This window comes from Triturus cristatus, chromosome 4_1 (assembly GCF_964204655.1).
Source record: "Triturus cristatus chromosome 4_1, aTriCri1.1, whole genome shotgun sequence".
Taxonomy (NCBI): domain Eukaryota; kingdom Metazoa; phylum Chordata; class Amphibia; order Caudata; family Salamandridae; genus Triturus; species Triturus cristatus.
Window position 1 is genome coordinate 227,498,429 of NC_140585.1, and position 15,183 is coordinate 227,513,611.

At 49.7% G+C, this 15,183-nt stretch overlaps 1 protein-coding gene across 3 annotated transcripts in view; it reads right to left on the reverse strand.

Moving 5' to 3' along the window:
* BRAF (B-Raf proto-oncogene, serine/threonine kinase) overlaps positions 1-15,183 on the reverse strand; it is an 803,995-nt gene that overhangs the window by 75,724 nt on the left and 713,088 nt on the right. For all 3 annotated transcript variants that reach the window (XM_085651927.1, XM_085651928.1, XM_085651929.1), the window contains one exon: positions 11,168-11,302. In XM_085651927.1, coding sequence (XP_085508053.1) covers positions 11,168-11,302 — 135 coding nt within the window. The remainder of the gene's footprint in view (positions 1-11,167; positions 11,303-15,183) is intronic.

The following is a 15,183-nucleotide window of genomic DNA, read 5'->3' on the forward strand; positions in this document are numbered from 1 at the left end:
GCTCCTGAATCAGCCATTGCTAAAATAGTTTTGTTATCAATGCAAATATCAATTAGAGGACCTTTTATGGGCTTAGCAAACGATTCAGGAACCTCAATAGTAACAACGATGTTTGTAATGAATATGCTACTTACCAGTATGCATCTGTTCTTGGCATGTAGGGCTGCTGACATTCATATCTGTGCATAGATCGCCGCCTAGTGTTGGGTCCGGATGTTTGCACGTTGTTGTCCTGGAAGAGTCTTCGAAGTATCCTTGGATAGGTGACTCCTCCCCTGGACTACAGTGCGCATGGGCATCCTCTCCATCCTCAGATTGTTTTTCGCCATTGTGGCAGTGATGGAGTGGATACAGTAAGTGATGACCATGCTTTACAGTAATTCTGAGAGCTGCAGCTGCGACAGGCGCCGGGGAGGAGGGAGGGCGATATGAATGTCAGCAGCCCTACATGCCAAGAACAGATGCATACTGGTAAGTAGCATATTCAGTTCGAGGCATGTGGGCTGCTGAATTCATATCTGTGCATAGAATGTATAGCAGTGCCCTCTATTAGCGGCAGCTACCCGTGCCAGCTGCAGCGGTCTGAAAAAGAGTTTTGAGAACAGCCTGTCCTACAGCTGCCTGCTGTTTTGACTGCACATCTACACAATAGTGTTTGGTAAATGTGTGTGTAGTGGACCATGTGGCTGCTCTGCATATATCATGCAGGGGAATATTTCCTAGAAAAGCCATGGAAGCCCCTAACTTACGTGTTGAGTGGGCTCGTGGTGGAATAGTTAATGTGCGTTTTGCCTTTTGATAACAGATTTGAATACACTTAACTATCCATCTGGCTATCCCTGCTTTGGAGATGGCGTTACCTTTGTGGTGCGGGGCAAAGGCAACGAACAGTTGTTTTGTCTTCCTGAAGGGTTTAGTCCTGTCGATGTAGTACATGAGGGCCCTCCGTACATCTAGTGTATGGAGTGCCCTTTCTGCGACAGTTTGTGGGTTTTGGAAGAAAACGGGCAGTTCAATAGTCTGATTCATGTGGAACTGCGATATTACTTTGGGCATGAATTTGGGGTTGGTACGTAGTACGACCCTGTTGGCGTGAACCTGTATAAATGGCTCTTGAACGGTTAGTGCCTGAAGTTCACTAACTCTTCTTAAGGAAGTGATCGCTACCAGGAAAGCTACTTTCCAGGTGAGGAATTGAATCTCGCATGAGTGTAGAGGTTCAAAGGGTGGACCCATTAGGCGTGTGAGGACCAGGTTGAGGTTCCACATTGGAGCCGGTGGGTGACTAGGTGGAATGACTCGTTTGAGTCCTTCCAAGAATGCTTTGATGGCAGGCACTCTGAATAGTGAGAGGTGCTGCCTGGTTTGCAGATAGGCTGATATTGCGGTCAAATGGACACGTATAGAGGTGTACGCCAGATTGCATCGGTATAGGTGTAATAGGTAGCAAATGATGTTTTGGATGGATGCGTCTAGCGGGTTAATGTCATTATTACTGCAATAAATGACGAACCTTTTCCATTTGGCTGCATAGCAAGCTCTTGTAGTGGGTCTTCTGGCCTCCTTGATGATGTCCATACAGTCAGGTGGCAGGTTGAGATAGCCAAACTCTAGGACTTCAGGAGCCAGATTGCCAGGTTCAGCTGTTGCGGATCTGGGTGCTGAATCTCTCCATGGTTCTGCGTCAAATGAGCGGGTTTGATCCGCAGCGTTTGATGCGGCACCACGGAAAGTTCGAGGAAGGTGGTGTACCATGGCTGGCGTGCCCACGTAGGAGCAACTAGGACGAGTGTCAGGGAGTGTTGTCTGAGTTTGCGAGCCACCAGCGGTATCAACGGCGCTGGGGGAAAAGCGTGCGCAAATCTGCCGGACCAGTTCATCCATATCGCATTGCCCTGCGACTGCGGATGTGGGAACCTGGCGGCAAAGCTTTGGCATTTTGCGTTTTCGCTTGTGGCGAACAGGTCTATCTCTGGATGACCCCACTGCTGGAAGTACGGCTGGAGTACTGATGGGTGTAACTCCCACTCGTGCATCTGGTGGCTGTGTCTGCTGAGCAGATCCGCCATCTGGTTGTCCTTGCCGGGGAGGTGTTCCGCCATGAGGAACATGTTCCTCTGAATGGCCCACTTCCACATGCTCTGAGCCAGATGAGACAACTGTGGAGAGTGTGTTCCTCCCTGCTTCTGTATGTAGTACATTGCGGTCATGTTGTCCGTCCGGATCAACACGACCTTGTTGCACAGATGTACTTTGAATGCCTTCATGGCCAGGAAGATTGCCATCAGTTCCAGAAGGTTGATGTGCATCTTCTTCTGTTGTGTCGTCCATAGTCCCTGCACTGTGTAGTGGAGTACATGAGCTCCCCATCCCTGGAGAGACGCGTCCGCTGTCAGTACTATTTGTGGAACAGGCTCTTGGAACGGTCGGCCCTTGCAAAGGTTTTGTGGATTCCACCAATGCAGAGAGTTGTATGCCCGACCGCTCACCAACACTAGGTCTTTCAACTGTCCTTGAGCCTGATTCCACTGACGTGCTAGGCACTCCTGAAGCGGGCGCATATGTAATCTCGCGTGTGGGACTATGAAGATGCAGGAGGCCATCATGCCTATCAACTGCATGAACACTCGCGCTGGAAGTGAGTGTTTGGGTTTGAACTTGGAGATCAGCAGTTGCATGCTGTTGATCCTCACTAAATTTGGCTGAGCTGTGGCCGCCAGAGTGTCTATAGTCGCACCTAGGTACTGTTGTACGTGTGCGGGCTGGAGATGGGACTTTGGGTAATTTAGTGAGAATCCCAGACTGTGAAGAAGGTGAATGGTGCGGGACATGTGGCTGGCACATTGCTGGGCTGACTTCGCTTGAACGAGCCAGTCGTCCAGGTAGGGGTAGACGTGTATGTGCTGCCTCCGTAGATGTGCTGCCACCGTAGCTAGGCACTTCGTGAAAACCCTGGGCGCTGTTGTCACGCCGAAGGGAAGGACTTTGAATTGGTAGTGCTGCCCCTGAACAGTGAACCTGAGGTATTTTTTGTGTGAGGGGTGAATGGGTATGTGGAAATACGCATCCTTGAGGTCCAGCGTGGCTAGGAAGTCTCCCTGCTTGAGAAGCGGAAGGACTTGCTGGAGAGTGAGCATGTGAAAGTGCTCTGAAAGAATGTACCGGTTCAGGGGACTCAGGTCTAATATAGGTCTGAGTGACCCGTCCTTTTTTGGTATTAAGAAGTAGAGGGAGTACACTCCCGTACCCTGCTCGTGGATGGGTACGACCTCTATAGCGCCTTTTAGAAGCATACTTTGCACCTCCTGCCGTAAGAGCGTTAAGTGCTCTGAGGACATAGGACGGTTTCTTGGTGGTATTGTGGGTGGAGTGGAGGTTAACTCCAGACAGTAACCGTATTTGACAATATCTTTGACCCACCTGTCCGTGGTGATGGAGTTCCACGTGGACAGGAACCTTTGTAGCCTTCCCCCGACAGGTGTTATGTGGTCGGGAGGAAGGGAGAGGGCGTCACTGCTTGTTCTTGGGGGAGGACCTGGTGTTGCCGTAGCCGCGTCCTCTGCCCTTTGTACTGGAGCCACGATATCCACCTCGGGTGTTTTTATCGTAGGTGGTCTGTGTATTGCCTTTGTTATACGTTTGTTGTGACCCCTGTCCTCTACCTGCCCCCTTGTTTCCGGGGCGCCGAAAGGAGCCGCTCCGAAAGGACTGAGTTTGGAGAGCGCCCATGGACTTTGCAGTGTCCGTGTCCTTTTTTATCTTCTCAAGGGTGGTGTCAACCTCCGGCCCGAATAAATAGTCGGGGTTGACAGGCTGGTTGAGTATATTATTTTGTACCTCAGGCTTGAATCCAGAGATTCGTAACCAGGCATGCCGTCGCAGCATGACGCTTGTGTTTATGGCCCTGGCAGCCGTGTCTGCAGCATCTAGTGCACACTTGATGGAAGCATTTGTGAGTAGCTGTCCCTCTCTGATAAGAATTTCTGCACCTTCTTTGTAGGGGTCAGGGAGATGTTGGAGTAGTTGCTCCAATGTGTCATAGTGCGCTCTATCGTAGCGAGCGAGGAGCGCTTGAGTGTTGGCTATGCGCCATATGTTGGCAGCTTGGGCGGCAACTCGCTTGCCAGAGGTCTCTAACACCTTGGACTCTTTGTCCGGGGGAGGAGCGTCACCTGTCGTTTGCGAGTGTGCCCTCTTGCGAGCATTCGCTACGACAATGGAGTCTAGTGGTAATTGGTCTCTGATGTAAGTAGGATCCCCAGGTGCTGATCTGTATTTCTTATCAATCCTGGGGTTTATCACTCGTGCCCTGGTGGGTTCCTTGAAAATGTCCTTGGCTGGTTTGAGGACTCCTTTCAACATGGGCAGAGTCTTTACATGCCTTTCTGAGGATGCAAAAGTGTCCATAAGAAAGTCATCTTCGATGGTGTCAGAGTGAAGCTGCACCCCCATGGTTATTCGCAGCACGTTCAATAAGAGCGTTGAACGCTGCAGTATCCTCTGTGGGAGATGTTTTTGCCCCATAGAGTTGTGGGTCCTGTGCATCGAGAGGTGCACCTGGGTCCACAGGGTCGCCCCAAGTGTTATCAGGGTCCTGCTGGTCATCAGGGTCTATGTCTCCATGGTAGGGGACTTGGTCATCCATGTAGTCCTCCAACGCATCCGTGTCGGAGTGTGTGGGAGAGAATAATTGTGGATCCTGGTAGGATGAGTGGAAAGGTTCATAAAGGACAGGTTCTGATTCTACAGGCAGCTTCCTTTTTAGTGGGATCCTGAAAGGGTCCAACGGTGGTTCCGAAGTTATCCTCCGCTCGTGGAGAATCATCCTGCCAGTGTTGGCGTCGATGACCTGTGACGGAGACGTCTCAGCAGGTGTAATCGTGGTCTGGGTGACCCGTGTCCTGAGTTGGAATATTTTCGGGATTGTGGACGGAGGCAAGCCAAAGGTAATGTTGGCTGGCACCGAAGAGGCTGCCGGAGCTTCGATCGGTCCGGAACCCGACGGGTCCTGGAGGGCAGTCTTGGTTTTGCTGCTTTGTGCCGCAACGGGTCGCACTTGAGGCTTTTGCACCGACCAGGTTCGTAGAGGCGGCCGTGGACTTTTTCGGCGCCGGTGGTTCATCGAGTCGAGGTGCGGAAATGACCGTCGACGTCTTCGATGCGTGAGGCTTTGGTGTTGTCGAGGGAGCGATGCGAGACGCAGCAGGCGGTGCGGCCCTCGGTGTCGGTGGCGTCGGCGCCGGGAGCCGAGCAGGTTTGTTGGCGCCGAAGGCCTTTTTCCGTATGTCGACTCCGACGTCGCCCGCTTCAAGTTCGGCACCGAAGTCTATCTTGGTGCGGTCGGTGCCGACGCGTTTCGCTGGCGTCGAAGGCGTGGAAGGCCTCGATCCGACCAGCGCCACTTTCGGTTTCGGTTTCGTTTGAACCGGTGCAGCTTTCGGTTTCGGTTTTGTAGAAGGGAAACCAGCCGGTTTAGGCAGTAATGGCTGCCGCTGAATGTCCGAGGCCGGGCCCGAGGGCGGGGCCGAAGAACTGCGGGATGGGTCTCGGGTAAGGCCCGAAGGCGATCCCTCGACCGGAGCCATAGACTGTGGCACTGGGCTTTCTTCGGTCTGAACAGGCAGGCCTTGTTCATCATTGGAGCTACTCTCTTCGGCCCCTAAGGCCTCCTCGTCGTCTCCTACCTCGGTGTCGTCTTCACCTCTGTGGAAGAGTGATTCGTCGACTTCGTCCGATCCGGAGTCGTGTTCGGAAACGGGACTGGAGGGTAGGACTTCCAATTCTTCGACATCTTCGGCCTCGTTGAAGATGTCTGCTGGGGCCGGTGCTGCGCTTCGAGTCTCGCCGCTCGTCGATTCCGCAGAGTCTTTTTGGAACGGAACCGGGCACAGGCCATGCATGTCGATTCGTCGTGGTCCGGCGAAAGGCATTTGTTGCACACCGGATGGACGTCGATGTGGGGGTACTTCGCATTGCATACCGGACACCTCTTGAATGGCGTCCTCGATTCCATCGTCGAAGTAGTCGATGGACAGGTAAATGCGAAGAAGTCGGTCCTGAAAGTTAGTAAACTAACAAGGTGGCATCGAAAACCGATCGATAAACAGTACCGACGCGAACTAAAGGCCTTTTGGCCTCGACAAAATTTTCTCCTAACTTGAGCTAAGATAGCACATCCGAACCCAATGGCGGAAAAAAACAATCTGAGGATGGAGAGGATGCCCATGCGCACTGTAGTCCAGGGGAGGAGTCACCTATCCAAGGATACTTCGAAGACTCTTCCAGGACAACAACGTGCAAACATCCGGACCCAACACTAGGCGGCGATCTATGCACAGATATGAATTCAGCAGCCCACATGCCTCGAACATTGAGGATTACATTCTTGTGTGTCTGGTGTGTCCACCGAAACACTGGAAATTTTCATTCTGTTGGGTTGTGCATTATACACAGTGCTCCTGCAAACGCTCTGGAAATGTCCAACCTTCTGGCATTTAGTACATTTCTTCCCTAAAGCAGGACAGGCAGGATTGTTTCCAATGTGATTTCTGGAACCACAACGGAAGCATACTAATTGAGCTCTAAATGGTTGATTCCCAAATTGTTTCTTGCGATATACCTGTTTATAGCACAGATCAGATTATCGTTAGAAACGAGGTATACATTTGAAGGATCTGTAGGTTGAGGAGGGGAAAAACCCTGGCTAGTGTGGGTGGATAATACCTTAGACGTAACAATTGATCTCTCAATAGACTTTGCAACGTCAATGGTTTCAGCTAAGGTAGGATTCGGGAATGTAAGAAGACTCTCTTGAACTTTCTTGGAATAGCACCAGAAGACAAACTGATCCCTTATATGTATATCTACATTAGGTCCAAAGTCACAATTTTCTGCTAACACTCTCAAAGTTGCAATAAAATCTTCAAACGACTCTTCAGCAGACTGTTTGCACATAGCAAAATTAAACCTCTCCAATAATACGCTCGTAGCATCAGAATACTGCTTGCCCATGCGCAGCTTAGCTTTAATAAAAACATTCCACACAGTGTCTTCTGAAGTAGGGGCAGGATAATGTGGAAGGTTGTCAAATACTCTGCGACCAGCCGTGCCAAGATGATTACCAACAGCGCTAATTTTCTTGCAGGTGCATACATGTCAGCATCGATGGCAGTGAGATAATTCTCAAATTCCCTTAACCATTCTGATCATTTCAAATCTGGTTTGCCAGGTTTCACAAGAAAAGGTGCTGGCTGGATGACACCTTGGCTGGATGCCATTGAAATTTAAAGTATCGAAATTTATGTTGAAATGTTGTAGTGTTTAGTTAATAATCCAAGTTGGCAAGACTGCAACAATTTTAATGCTACTCCGAACGTTAGAAGCCAAGATCTGCGACAAACTAAATAAGAGAAATGACTCACTGACGTGAAGATGGTGTGCGAGTCACCGATGTATATATCAGATGAATTGAAATTGAAAATTCCAATGAAATGACTCACTGACGTGAAGATGGTGTGCGAGTCACCGATGTAAATATCACACACAACGAAATTGAAATCGCGATGAAATGTTGATTCGAAATCCGAATAGGATCCCAACCCAAACGAAAATGGCCGCCAGTAAGCGCGTGACGAAATCACGCTCTCCCAAGATGCAGCACGGCGGTCAGAGAGCAATGGAAGCAACGACGTGGAGAGATGTCCGGAACGCCTGTGAATTCGGCTGTGGAACGAGCTGAGGCCACAACAATGAGGTAAGCAACTTTCAAATATAATCGCCTCGCGTTACACCACAGTCGTCAGGAAATAATTTGGAAACTTGACTCCACTGACCTGAATGTAGATAAGTCCTTTGTAAAAGTTAAATGACGGAGATTCAACACCCAATTGAATCACTCCGGTGGGCTCCTTCGTCGTTACGGCAGTGAAACCGTGGCGATAGCGAAACGTACTCCACTCCTGGTACCAAAATGTAGTATGGAATGCCAGTAGAAACAGGAACTCCTCGTTGTTAATTTAGGACCTTTATTGGCACATGGCAAAAGTAGTAAAACAGAAGGAAATAAGGAGCCCACGGACACAGCAGTCACCGTAAGCAGGAACAGAAAAGCAACTGACATAAAGGCTAGAACCCTGCATGACATACCACTATTCTAAATAGGGATTCTACTAACTTAAAGGAACAGTAAAGAAAAAGTAAAACAGAATGATACAGTATACCACACAGATGATCCTCCGACATGCAATGGTACTGAGGTGGCATGGATGGAGGGGTAATCTCGAAGGGGAGGGAGTAGCTCTTTCGGACTATTTGCAAAACCCACCTGTCCGATGTGATGGTGCGCAAGTGGGGGAGGTGATGGCGAATCCTGCCGCCCACTGACGATTAGTGGCCCTGAAAGGTCGGACTAGGAGGGTTTGGAGGCTGCTGCAGAGGGAGCTGTGGTGGACTGACCCGCCCGCTGGCCCTCAGAACCACGGCGCTGGTTCCCACGTTCCCAGCAGTGCAGAGGCTGAACTGCTTGTGCTGGCCTGAGGCTCTGGGCGGGACGTGGTGGGGCACACCTTCCGTAGCCACAAAAGGGGAAAAAAGGCAGACTGCACAGGGCGGATGGTGGAGAGATCTAAGGACCTGGCCGGACCCCAAGAGTCCTTAACGCGCTCCAGCTCGTTGTCTCCTGGTCGCCGAAAAGGCGACGGCCATCAAATGGCATGTCCATAAGAGTGGATTGGACATCCCGGGAAAAACCAGTCGACAGCAACCAGGCGTAGCGTCGAAGGGCTACTGACATGGAAATCGTCCTGCCTAGTGAGTCGGCGGTAGCCAGCCCACAGCAGGTGGTAAACTTCGCTGCGTTTCTATCCTTGGCAACTGCACGGGGAGCACGGTCCGGGCTTCCTCCGGGCACTACTGTATCTTATACAGAGTGGGTGTAACGGCCCAACCGACATGCAGTGTTTACCGACCGCATTCCCAAGCTAGAGGAAGAAAAGAATTTCTTCCCAAGGTGGTCCAGCTTTTGGATTCCCTATCGGGTGGTATGTTAGAGAATGCGCCTTTGGAGGTGGAGGCATGGACCACCAAGCTCCCAGGGGTGGGGTGTTGGGAGAGGAAAGTGGGGTCGGCCGGGCGGTGGCATCGGGCAATCATCCTGTCCACAGGAGCCCCTTTGTTGGGCCTGGACCAGGTGCCCAAAAGGATGTCCGTGAGGGCTTCATTAAACGCCAGCAAGGGCTCCGAAGAGCTCGTTGCCGATTGAAGCACCTGTGAGGAAGTTAGTACTGACTGCCACTGTAGGTAGCTCGAGGTGGAGAGCCGCGGCCGTCCTACGCAACACCACTGTGTATGACGATCCCTCCTCCGTAGCCACGGTAGGAGGAGACAACATGCCAAAGTCTGGTGAGGTATCCAGACAACTGGCTTCCCACAGTTCCTCTCTCCAGTCCTGTTCATAAACCAACTGGTCGGTTAAAGGGTCCCCAGACCCCTCCCAGTCCTCTTCACCCTCCTCTGGCTGCCAATCTGGTATCAAAGTGCCAGGGTAGAACAGGGGCACAAAAGTACCCGTCGGCGCCGGATTCGGCATTGGTCGACGCCGGTCAGCGCCGGTCGGACTCCGTGACTACCTCGAGGTGGATGCCGGGGTCGACGTCGGCTGGGGACACAGCAGACCCCAGTTGCGGACTAATGCCGGTGGAATCGGCGCGATGGGAGGCGTAACAAGGTTGGCCGGCGCTGAACCGGATCCAGGCCTGGATCCAAGGGGACCCTGCGGCACCGAGGCCGAAGCCGCTGGAGCAGAAAGCCCAGGGCCCCCAGCCGAGTCCATGGGCCCTGAAGGCGCGCCAGCTGAGTCGGGCTGCCCAAAGATGGCATGCATCGCTTCGGAAAACTGACGAAGCTGGGCAGGGGTCGCATCCGGTCCCGGGAAGGGAGGGAAACCCGGAGTCAACCCTACGGGCTCTGCATGCAGAGCCGTGGAAGGGGCACCACCCACATCCCTCGTCGCGTCGGCTGACGGACAGGGAGTAGTCGAAGAACGACAATGCTTCTTCAACATCTTCTTGTGATTCGACTTATCTGACCACTAGTGCGAAGACTTAGATGAAGAATGGTGTTGGCTCTGCAACGGGTCCCTCGACCTCCTACGTGACCGGGACCTCGAGCGACGCGAAGCCGACTGCCAGGCCTCAAGTAGCTTTCGGGACCGCTCCCGCAAAGACTTCGGGCCATGGTCCGGCAGTCGGAGCACGACTTGGGGTCGTGGTCACGCTCCAGGCAGTAGAGGCACACATTGTGCAGATCCGTCACCACCATCAGTCGGTTACAGGAAACGTAAGCCTTGAAGCGGGGCATCTCTCGTGCACCAGGAGTCGATGAACTCAAAAAACAAAGTCATCAAAAGTCGAGAAAAAGTCAGTCAAAAAGTGACTGGAGGTACCGCTCTGTCCAGATCTGCGCTTGCTGGTGTGGAAAAAGAAAGAACTGACGTCAGTGCACGAGGGCGGCGTCTATATAGCTACCGCGACGTCATCCCGGTGGCGATGATGAACACAAAGTTGACCGACGCCACCTTCCGACGCTCAGGGGTACTACTGATGAAAAACTTTCCGGATCCAGTCTGATGTCTGGGGGTAATTTTAAGGTAAGGAATCTATAGCTAACTGTTTCTTTCAGATATTTTACATAAGCAACAAACAGCCAAGACTTGAGCCCTGAGGAAGTGGAAAGTTACGTAACACACAAACAGTGAGAGAAACCGTGAACAAAATAGGCTATGAGCTTGACATGCACCATATCTGAACTGTGGCTTTTGACAAATTTGTGATACCATAATTGATATAGGTGGTAAACTTATGACGTAGCACAATATTTTCAGCAGTGATACCCATCAGATCTGCAGTTGGTGTCATAACAGCTCTGCCTGGGTGAAGTGCTAAAAAAAATTATGGATTTAGTCTGCGGCCCGAACATATATTTTTAGCTACATCTGAAACAAAGGGTTTCCATTGGAAAGGGCACCTCCCTGAAACACTTTCCCCACATGCCTACAATCTAAATCACACTTAATATGGCAAATTGAAGGTGCTACTCTTACTTTTCCATATTTTACTGGTTACAAAGTAGATATACCTCCACCCTGCTGTTGCTATTAGAGAGTCCATACCTGTGGAAAGAGAGGTCGCTCGTCTCTTTTCTTCTTTAAACAGTCTGCCATTAACCTCTTCATTGCTTTGGGACAATTACTCCGCACTTTGCTGAGGTCCGCAGAAAGGTATCCACGGCCCACCATGAAAATTATCTAGTAGATAGAAAGGATAAGACATGAGAAACAGAGCATTAAAGAATACCAAATGCAGTCTACATTTGGTGTTTTGGAGAGACTTAATGACAAATACCTTCATTGGGACAAAAGATTGCAACCTACAATGGAAGATATTGAGTGTTCTTTATAAAAACATACATGCAGTGTATAATCAATCCTGTAACCAACCTTCAACATATGTAAACATTACTTTAATGCAAGTTCTCGGTCTCTGTAATCACCAATGAATTTATGAACAACGAAAAGGTCCTTCTGGGATCCAAGAACTTTATAAGAGTAAATATTTATGTTGCCACGTCTTTGCCCAAGTATGGTGGTTTCTGAGATTTTTTGTTGTTTTTTTGGGGGGGACAAACCCAAATTAAAATTACAATTGACATTGCACAGTCAACAGTAACCAAACACTTTTTTTTGTATACAGGAAATAATTAAGCGTGGGTGGAGTTCGCTGAGTTCCACGCGCTACGCAGAGCTCCGCGAGCAGTGGAGTGCGTTAGATAAATGCTGTTCACTGTGATTTTCAGTGCCAGGTGCTTGTCCGCACTGTGCAATTATCGTGAACGGCACCTTGCACAGCGCAAGTGGGTGCAGCTTCCTTTCTGATGCTCAATTAGATTTTTACTCGAGCGGCAGCTTTCTCAATGCAAATGAACGGTTCCTCAACACGAGCGGTCGCGAGCACACGCGACTGCTCGCAATGAGAAATCTGACCGCCCGCATTGAGAAATCTCGCCGGGAGGTTGATTTTCCACGTTCGCGCTCGCCAACTTGATGTTGACGATCACGAACGAGGAAAAATCTCGCAGGGAGGTGGATTTACCTCGCTCGCCAACTTGCCGTTGACAAACGAGAGCGAGGAAAAAACTCCGCTCTGCGAAACGTTTCAGAAATCCGCGAAACGTTTCGGAACTTGGCGAGCTACGAGTAACGAAGAGTGCGGGCAAACTCCGCGAGCGGAGTGGAGTTCACCGCCCAGACTTAGAAATAATGAATGAAATGAGTAGAGGTCACAGTGACCGTTGACCCCTCAGTTCATTTTGTAGATCTAGTGAATGGAATAGCATGACATTAAAACTGTTGTTTCATGTAGATACCCCAGACAGATTACTAATGTAATTATTGGTAAAAGTGTTTTTTTTGGTAAATTTCTTTATAGACATTTCAAGTAAGAAGAAACAATGGAAATCATATGGCATTTTTTTTCCCAGCACGGTAGCTCAGGGTCCGTATATATGCCATCCCATTATACATTCCCTCATGTGAAATGGTGACACAATTTTCGGAAAAAACATGCGACTATCTGTAACACCAATGTATCAGGAAAAAAGCTGGTCTATGGAGACTGAATGATAAAATTTGTAACCCACTAACGCAACACGCAGAGGAACAAGCTATTTATCTTCAGAAATGCTTTTTCTGGTGGATATTCTATCGAACCGCAGATTCCGTACATTGCAAGTATCCCCAGACGCAAGACTGGATCCAGGGAATTTTCTCAGCAATGATCCTGCATTCTGACAGATGCAGCCATGTGGCTCTAAAGATACTCCTTACTGCCCCATAAAGTGACAAAGCGGAACTGCATATTTTCTTCGATTCTGCAGGCTGAAATACTTTCATGCCATCAGAAGTGGAGTACTATGACAAACATTGGAGGTGACAATGAACCAAAAGCTGACTTGGAACCTTATGATGTTCAGAAATCAATTCCACCAAACAGTGAGTTGGGAGGCGGTGAGGAATCTGCAGCTGGATAGAGTATGTCAATTGTAATTCTTATGGATATTGCTAATTACAGATTCCTCATCTTAGGAATAGATACAACATCAGTACCTCCCAAAGGCGACGGGATTGGGGGTTGGTCAGAACGTATTGCAAGACTGAGCGGGCAAAATGGCCCTTTCGTCAGAGCTGGCTGTCAAGGTAGTAGTGTTTCTTTATCGTGTGCAGATGCCCAGAACAGGCATCCACCTTACTAAGGCAGTTGTAGCAGCCTTTGCTCTAGTGGAATGAGCCTGCAGGTCTTCAAGGGTGTTGCTTTTAGGCCAGTTCGTAGCAGATTTTGATTTAGAGGACTATCCATCTTTATAAAGCCCTTTTCTGCACTGTTCTTCCTTTGCTCTAAAGAGTCCTACAAAGAACTGGTCATCCGCAAAATAGGCCTTTGTGGGGTTAACACACTCTTAGGGTCAAGCCGATGCAGTCTCTTTTCTAGCTTGGAAGGGTGAGGTTGAGTGAATACCATTGTCAGTGTGATAACTTGGCCAACGTGGAAAAGCATTCCAACTTTGGGTAACCTTCAGGTCCTCAGTATTCTGGTGGTTCACCACAGTGGCATCGAGAACACCTAAGTTCACTAATGTGAGCGCAAAGGTGATACCAATTAGGAAGATTATTTGAGAGTTAGTAGTCTTAGTGAGCAGCTATACACTGACTGAAAAAGGGTACACATAACAAAATGCAACATCAAGCCCCACTTTAGCATGACGAACGGCTTAGGGGGGAAAAGTGAGTCAGAACTTTGATAAAACACATCACAACAGATGATTTAATTAAAGTTGGTTGGTCAAGTAAAACCAAAAAGGCTGAAAGACAACAGTTAATTGTGCCTACTGCACAACCTTACTGGGCCAGTGATAAAAACCACAATGCATCGAAATGTTTGACGTGCAGAGGGTGGGTAGGACGAGCATCACGCCAGTAATGAACGAACTTCTCCAAGCATAAATGGACTTTTGGATTGCAAGGATAACAGTAGATGCTGTGGCCAGTAGACTGAATGCATTTAACCGTCACTGATCCATGTTCATGAGTGGAGGTGCTTGTTTTAGAGGCAGGTACTGCACTCTTCCCTGTTGCTGAGTCAGGAGGTCATCCCGAAATGGTATCCGGTTCAAAGAGCAAATGCTCAAGCTCAGGAGCTATGAGTGCAATTATCTCCTAGGTGAATCTGGGGCTATTAAGATGACTTGGACTCAGCCTGTCCTGACTTTCTAGGCAGGAGACTTGGCAGTAGGAGCTGATACAGGAGACATGTGTCCGATCGCAGTTGTAATGCCTTTCCCTGCTGAAAACTCCTGTGTGCAGTAGTTTTGACACTGCACGTTCCAGACGATGCTCAGTGGATATAACCAGGGCATGCCCCTCTGGTCAAAGATGCCTCTTGCCACCTTGGGCTGAAAATGCCACTGGTGATGGGCCAGTCAACACCTGCTCAGCTTGTCTGCTTTGGCAATCAGAGATCCTCCTAGATGGTTGGCTACCAGAAAGAAGTTATGCTAGTCCAGCTGTTAAATGGTAGCGGCAGTTTCAGTCGATAATCTTTCAAGTATTTGCCCGGCGGTAATCGCCTCTCATACCACTCGATGATTTACCAATAAAAGAGGCAGGCGCCGGAGACTGGAAGGCAGGAAACAAAGTTTTTATTCCGTCGGAGCAGAACACATCAGATCAGACAGCAAGGTATCGTCACGAGGTGCTCTAACTGCATCTCTGAGACCTGGTCTCTTATACACTGGTTTATTGCTTTATTACATATAGTACATTCTTGAGATTCCCTTGATGCCTGAAAGAACATCCCCTGAAGCCCCGGCTCAGATCCGATCCCACACATAGATACAGTAGAAGTTCCCACCCTACCCGCAGTGGGAGATGGCTATCGCGCAGCAGGGAATTCCGCTAATTCCCGGGGGTGTGTGCAACTGGCCGGGTCTCAGGGGGTAGGGGCTTTGATCTACTGGAATCCCTTTGAAGTGGGGTGTTTCCCTTACAGTAGGGGCAGTAAACTGTATCCGCAGGGCTAGGTGATGGCCTGGGACCAGTTCAGACAATGGGGCGCAGAGGAAGGGGGTTATCAA